We start from the raw sequence: 7,728 nt of genomic DNA on the forward strand, positions 1-7,728 counted from the left end.
TGTAGTAACGTGAAAAAGAATAAAATACTTGGGAATCTATTTAATTAAAGTAGTACAACATTGGACACTGAAAGCTACACAATGTTCTGGAAGATCCAGAGGTCTAAATAAATAGAAGGACATCGTGTTCGCAGGCTTAGAGTCAGTTTTGTTAAGATGGCAGCATCACCCAAAACATTCTACAGATTCAGTGAAATTCTATCAAAATCCCAAAGGCGTTTTTTTTTTTTTTATGGACAGAAAGGTTCATATAGAAATACAAGAGATTTCTTTAAAAAAAAAAAAAGATTTATTTATTTATTTATTATGTATACAGTGCCAAAAGAGGGCGCCAGATCTCATTACAGATGGTTGTGAGCTACCGTGTGGTTGCTGGGAATTGAACTCAGGACCTCTGGAAGAGCAGCCAGTGCTCTTAACCTCTGAGCCATCTCTCCAGCCCCACAAGAGATTTCAAATGGCCAAAACTGTCTTCTGGGAACAGCAGAACAAAGCGGAAGGCTTTTCACACTTTCTGACTTCAACCCTTACTTCAAAGCAACAGTAACAAACCAGTGTGGTACTTCCTAAGGACAGCTATATAGAGTAACAGAAGAAAACTAAAGTTCTGGATGTAGCCAGGCCCTAGAGCTCATACCTGGAATTCTGCCCAGCATTTGAGATGCTGAGGCAGGAGGATCAAGGCCAGTCTCAGTTATACAGTGAGTTCCAGGAATAAACAAATAAACAAGCAAACAAATAAGTGTAGGTCCATACATATGCTCATTTACATGAGAAGATGTTCAATGATATTAATCATTAGGGCAATAAAAATCAGAACAATGGCATACCACTACACATTCACTGGGGTGACTATAATAAAAATAAAAAATAAAAAAGGATAAGACTAGAGAGAGATGACCCAGCAATCAAAAGCACTGGCTGTTCTTCCAGAAGATCTTAGTTCAATTCCCAGCACCCACATGCCAGGCTCCAGGTTCCATTCCCAGCAGCATACACATGTCAGCACCTAATTGTCAGTAACTCCAGGTCCAAGGGACCTGGCACCTTCTCTGGACTCTACCTGGATCAGACACATTCATGGTGTACATGCAGGTGAAATACTCTTGAAAATAAATAAGTCTTTTCCTAAAAAGACACTAAATGTGGGGGAAATAGCATCCTTACATAGCTACTAGTAAGAATGTAAAATTAAGCAGCCACTATGAAAAATAATTTGATTCCTAAAAGAGTTACAGAGAATTATCCTCTAGCCCAGCAACTGTACTTTTAGGTATCGGTCTCTTTGAAGACTTGAAAGGTATTCAAATGAATGCTTGTACACAAATATTCAAAGCACTCGGAATAGCTAGACAGAGGGAACCACCCACATATCCGTCAGCATATCGATGGATAAACAAATGTGTTCTCTTCACACATGTAATAGTACTCAGCCATGAAATTTAAAAAAAAAATTAACCCCCAAATCATCTTCCAGGACAAAAGTAGTGTGAGCTTCACAGCAGAGATATGACCTTCTATCCCACAGTACAAGCTCACAGTTAACATCATACTCAGAGATGAGGAATAGGAAAAGAGTGCCCATTCTTGCCAATTCCATTTGATAACAACGAAATATTCCAGCCCGAGTTTCCAGCCAGAGCAATTAGGCAAGAAAATGAAATGGGCGACTTCTGTGTTGGTTACTACTCTTCTGCTTCTGTGAGAGAGAAAATACCATGACCAGAAGGAACTTAGGAAAGAAAAAGGGTTCTCTTTTCCTTCCTTCCTTCCTTCCTTCCTTCCTTCCTTCCTTCCTTCCTTCCTTCCTTCCTTCCTTCCTTCCTTCCTTCCTCCCTTCCTCCCTTTCTTTCTTTTTCCCATAAAGTTCTAGGAGAACTTAGAATGGCAGCAGGTGACCAGAGCAGGAAGCTGGGCGCTCACCCCAGTTAGAACAGATAAATGAAGACTGGGAGTGTGGAAGACAGACTGGGAGTGTGACTCCATGGTATGTGCCAGGCTCCAGGTTCCATTCCCAGCAGCATACACATGAGAGAGAGAGAGACATTGACAGAGACAGAGACAGAGACAGAGAGACAGAGAGGAGAAAAGCCACCTGATTAACAAAGTCAGTAAGTGGCAGGACAGAAACGCAAAGCACTAACAGTGATCTTACTAAAAAAGAAATTAAGAAAACAATCTTGTTTACAATAGCATTAATAAAAATCAGAGTAGCTGTAACCGAGGACATGGGGCCTGTAAACCAACAACAAAAAGGCATAAACATCGGTGCCTGAGCCTCAGCACCCTGACCTTCACCCCACTCCACACCCTTTCAACAACAACAACAACAAATAAGATCACCCAACCAGGAGCACATCCCACACTGATGAGAGCCGCTGCCCTCCGCTCTGGCAGATCTGCCTCCTGATTCAACGGCAGCAGGCCCCAGGGCTCTCTCTTCTCATCTTCCAGCTACCTTCTAGTCCTTTCCAGTCAGCAGCTCCAGGATAAGCTGCCTGCCACCTCCTGACTTCAGGTCCAGCCAACACTTTTTCCTGTAATGGAAACAGTGGCCACCCTAACTGGTCCATTTTGCTCTTCTAGGTGAGGGTCATTCACTTGTCCACTGCCTGGTGTCCTTGTGTCTGAGGGCTTCCTACACCTACCTCATCCTGGGCTCTGTTTCAGCAACTCAACATGGCTCTAGAATGTGTGGGCCAATTCCTCCAGAATCATCCACAATCAATCAGGCAACGCCCCCCCCTCGCCTCCGTGGCCATGTGCTTCCCAGAACAGCAGACACCAAATGGAGATAATGGGAGAAAGCCTGGGTGCAGTGGAAGGTTCTGTGGAAGCTTCCAGGGCCTTATAAAGAATAGTCAGTCAGGCTGCCATGGACCATCTGCTCTGGGTCTACCCAGCAGACCTCCATCTCTGTGACCTCCCTGGACCTTGATGAGCAGGTGATACTCCTCAAGAGAGGATGGAGGCACCCATACTGCCTCTGCCAGCTGGTGGCCTCAGGCCTGGCTAGCAAGTGTCTCCAGAAAAGGCCATCCCCAAGCAGGTGTGGGAGTCCCAACATGCAGTTTTCTCTGTGGCCTCTCTACAGATCCTTCCAGAACCATACAGCCTTTCAGATACCCAAGATTTGAGCCAAAGGGAAATAAAGAAGTTGAAGTTGATACAAGCGAATAGAACACATGTCGATATCACCCATAGAAACACAAGATTTAGTGTTATCCCTAGAAAAATTCCAATGCCTGTTTGCATGGGAACAGAAAAAAAAACTCTCAGATTTATATGGAACTCCAGAAGACCAGAATATCCAAAACAATCTTGAGAGGAAAAAAAGAATAAAGCTGGAAACACCATGCTACCTAATTCTGAAATACATATCAGTGCTACAGTAACCAACACAGCATGGTGCTAGAATACAAATAAATACACTGGACAACAGGATGGGAAACAGAGCCCAGAAACAAGCCCAGGCATTCGATCTGCTGGAAGGATTCCTTTTTAAAAATTTTTATCTTTCCTTTGGTAACTTCATACCTGAATACAATGTATTTAGTACATTGATTTTAAGATGTTTTGTTAGTTTTTTTAATTTTTACTTTCCATTTGAGTGTTTTGCCTGTATGAGTGTCTGTGTGTGCCACTTGCATGCCTAGTTCCCAAAGGGGCCAAAAGAGGGCATCAGATCCCCTGGAACTGGAGTTAGAGACATGTTAGCCACCATGTGAGTGCTGGGAATCAAACTCTGATCCTTTGGGAAAGTAGCCAGTGATCTTAACCACTGAGCCTTCTTTCCATTCCCCTAGTCAATTGATTTTTTTAAAAAGAAAGATGCCATACAATGGGGACAGGGACAGACTCTGATAAGGACAATGAGAAATTTAGACATTCACATACAAAAGAACAAAAAATGAAACAAAACAAAAAATGGTGTTTTTATCAGAACACTTATAAAATAGAAACCGCAGAATTCCTAGAAGAAAACAGGAGGAAGACTCCTTGATGTCTGAGCAAGAATTTTCTATATATGACCCAAGCACAGGCAAGAAAAAGCAGAAATAAGGAAGTGGGTCTATGTCAAACTGAAAAGCTTCCCCACAGCAAAGAGAAGGTGAACAGAATCCACACAACCCAAGGTTGTGAGAAAGTATTTGCAATCACACACTGGATAAGGGCCTAATATCGACAGTACACGAGGAACTTAATCAATCCGATAACAAAACAAATAACTAATTTTTTAAAATAGGCAAATGATCTAAACAGTCAAAAGGAGGCCTACAGATTGCCATAGATACACACGGAAACAATGGATAACACTAGCAACGATCGAAAAGTCGAAACACAGCAAGCTACCACCAGACCCTGTTAGAATTTCTGTTAGAAAACGCTAGAGGTAAGGACTGTGAAGACACAGACAAAAGAGACCTGTTGAACACTGCTGGTGGGAATGTAAGTGAGGGCCATCTTGGAAAGCAGCGCGGAGGTCACAGATGGAGTCACCGTGTAATCAACAGATCCACTTCTGAGTACATCTCCAGAGGAGTTCATAATGAAATTGGTGTGTGGAAGGTATGTCTGCACTCCGGTGTTCACTGTAGCATCAATAGCCAAGATATAGGAACAACCAAGTTACCCACTCATGGGCTAATGGAAAACAAAAATATGGTCTGTATACATAGTAGAATACTATTCAGTGGGAAAGTGGATTGTTCTATGCAACAATGTGGATTAACTTGTTGCCAAGTGAAAGAAGCCAGGCTCTGCATAATTTCACTTACAAAATCTGAAGAGCATAGAATGGTGGTTGCAGGTAGCTGGCCAGGCTGGGAGAATGGGAAAAGGGAAAATGTTTTGACAAGAGTAAGTTTTAGTCACCTATTGTACAGCCTGGTAACTGATGCTAATAATAATGTACAGTTGTTTCAAAATTGTCACAAGGATGGATTTTAAATGTTCTTACCACAGAGATGGTGAGTATATACAACACTGGATATGTTAATTGGCCTTAATCATCTCACAATGTATAAATGCATCACAGCATTACATGGTACCCCATAAATATACACAATTATCATGAGCTAAAAATGAAATTTAAATATAAGGGAGTTTTCAGAGGACTATAAAAAGCCAAGACATTATGCTAAGTGAAAAAAGCCAGACACAATAGATCGCGTATGACGTGAGGCACTTTGAGGTTTGCTGGTGGCAGGTAAGCACAGTGTGAGTGGAGAGATCACAAGTGCCACTCTGTGACCTTACCCTGCCCTTCCCACTGTAGAACAGCCTTGTACAGTGACAAGCCCCACTTGCTATTTGTTCAATGTTTCATGGAGGTCAGATAGAATCCTCCAGAAAAAAAAAAACGAGGAAAGAACCAGCTTCCTGGAGAGGGCAGGCTGTGTCCATGGGTTTTGCCAGCACTTTAATGTCTCCAGCACTCCAGCTCTGCGTTCCAGGCATCAGTTGCCTTTCTCCAGCCCACCATTCAGCTTTCCATCTCCATTTCTGTGCCATACTCTGACTGTTCTAAACGCCATGTCTATAATCTCTCAAACCTGGTCATATTTTGCTTAAATAGCCAGACGATAACGTGACTCCACAGAGCTTGAGTCTTCTGATGGTCCAATAGAGCCCCACGATTAACTCCAATTTCTTTTTCTATTTGAAATACATAGGGATGTTAGAAGTTGGTGTAAATACACTATAACTTTTGTTTGAGGGGATGATCAGTAGTCATCATGCTGGCAAGATCACACAGCTCAAAATCCTTAACCACAACCCTGTGTAGATGGACAGGCCCCACAACAAGGGCCACCTGTGGGATCTGAGTGGCGGGCACCATGCAGTGCAGCCTGTCAACATGGATTTTGAAATTTTTACAAGATGTCCGAAAATCTCTATTCTTTGTGGAATGTGTGTAGTCTAAAAGGGCTTTATTCTTTCTGAGTCCTGTGTTGAAGTAGGTTATAAAAATTTGTACTGAGAACTTATTCTCAAGGTCTTAAACTCTACCCCTTAGCAGGACCCAAGTGCTGTGGCATGTTCTGTATGTTAAATGTGTTGCTCTGATTGGTTAATAAATAAAACACCAATTGGCCAGTAGCCAGGCAAGAATTATAGGTGGGACAAGCAGAGAAGAGAATTCTGGGAAGTGGAAGGCTAAGGCAGAGAGACACTGCCAGCCACTTCCGCCATGACAAGCGAGATGTAAGGTACCGGTAAGCCACAAGCTAGGTGGCAACTTATAGACTAATAGAAATGGGTTAATTTAAGATATAAGAACTAGATAACAAGAAGCCTGCCATGGCCATACAGTTTGTAAGCAATATAAGTCTCTGTGTTTAGTTGGTTGGGTCTAAGCTGCTGCGGGACTAGCAGGTGAGAGAGATTTGTCCTGACTGTGGGCCAGGCAGGACTGGAGAAATCTCCAGCTTCACCCAAGGCAATAACTCACCAAAAATCTAGAGGTTTTCATGTCCAGATATTAAAGCAAGCAGATAACGTTTATCCAAAAAACTAAAGGCTTACAATTATCATCCTTGATGACATCATGCTACGTGATAAAAAATAATCCTGCCACAAAAACATAGGCAGTGTGTGGCTGTAGTTGTCTGAGGTGCCCTGGAAAGGAGCCAGGGACTGGGGCTGGGTGGGGGACAGGACTGCGTGTTCCTGCTAACAGAGATGGATTCTGTCATCCAGGATGCAGACTCTGCAGATAGACAGACAGATGATGAGGGTGGTTGTACAGTGGCGTGAGTGTCCTGAACTGTCCACTGGAAATGATAAGAACAATGGTGTGCGTTACCTATGTCTTGTCATCTTTATGAATAACTTCTACAAAGCTAGAAAAAGCCCCCATCCTTGGGGAGCTGACAACGCCTGCTCTGGTGGTGCTGAGTCCCAGGACGCTCTGACTCTGGCCTCTTACCTGCATTCACAGGAGATAGACATACCTTCCATGGAGCAGCTAGCCTACAAGATAGAGGACGAGGAAATAAACCTGAATGAGAAGCCCCAGAAATACCTCCAGAGGGTTTTCGAGGACTCCATCTACAAAAACCTGCTGGAGAAGAGCATCCTGGATTACCTTCATTACAACAAGTACCACCTGCCCATGTATGCGTGGCCGGGCATCATTTAGCTGTGGCCAGAGGCCCCCGGGCATCACTTTCCCTCTCAGCTCAGCCAAGTGCTCAGCAGTCACAGGTCCCCTTGCCCCTCCCCCAAACCCCGCTCTTCCTCCCGTGGTTTCCTGGTGTTCCAGTAGGTGGCGCTTGGCTGTGTGCTAAGCCAGGGAGCTTTACAAACAGGCATGTTCTGTGCAGAATAATCCACTCTAGCAATAAAATGAACTCCTACTGAGCAAAACTTGTTTTTGCCTTGTGTGTGAGTCTGTTTGATTTCCCGGAGTGTTCTGGTGCCAGTTTCATTAGCTCTTCCTATGCGTACCAAGTAATAGTGGGTGATATAAAAATAAAATAATGTGTCCAGAATGGAAAATTGGTAAACAGACAAGGAGAAATTAAATCTGCCATCTACCCTCAGGAGGACTGGGTGGAACATACCTGACCTTTTGAAACCAAGGAGACTACTTTCACAGCCCTTATTGTTTGTTTGTTTGTTTTTGTTTTTTTATTCATTTTGCTGATTATGAACATACAAAGACAAATTGGACGACTGGGAAATTCACACGCAGATTTCAAATTCTAAAATGTAGAGGGGAAA

General features: G+C 43.2%; 1 protein-coding gene across 5 annotated transcripts in view; it reads left to right on the forward strand.

Moving 5' to 3' along the window:
- Window positions 1-7,371, forward strand: part of Cfap61 (cilia and flagella associated protein 61) — a 302,729-nt gene extending 295,358 nt beyond the window's left edge. For all 5 annotated transcript variants that reach the window (XM_076570780.1, XM_076570781.1, XM_076570783.1 and 2 more), the window contains one exon: window positions 6,944-7,371. In XM_076570780.1, coding sequence (XP_076426895.1) covers window positions 6,944-7,144 — 201 coding nt within the window. In that variant the 3' untranslated portion in view covers window positions 7,145-7,371. The remainder of the gene's footprint in view (window positions 1-6,943) is intronic.
- The last annotated feature ends 357 nt before the right edge of the window (window positions 7,372-7,728 follow it).

The sequence above is a fragment of the Peromyscus maniculatus genome, chromosome 4 (assembly GCF_049852395.1).
Source record: "Peromyscus maniculatus bairdii isolate BWxNUB_F1_BW_parent chromosome 4, HU_Pman_BW_mat_3.1, whole genome shotgun sequence".
Lineage (NCBI taxonomy): Eukaryota > Metazoa > Chordata > Mammalia > Rodentia > Cricetidae > Peromyscus > Peromyscus maniculatus.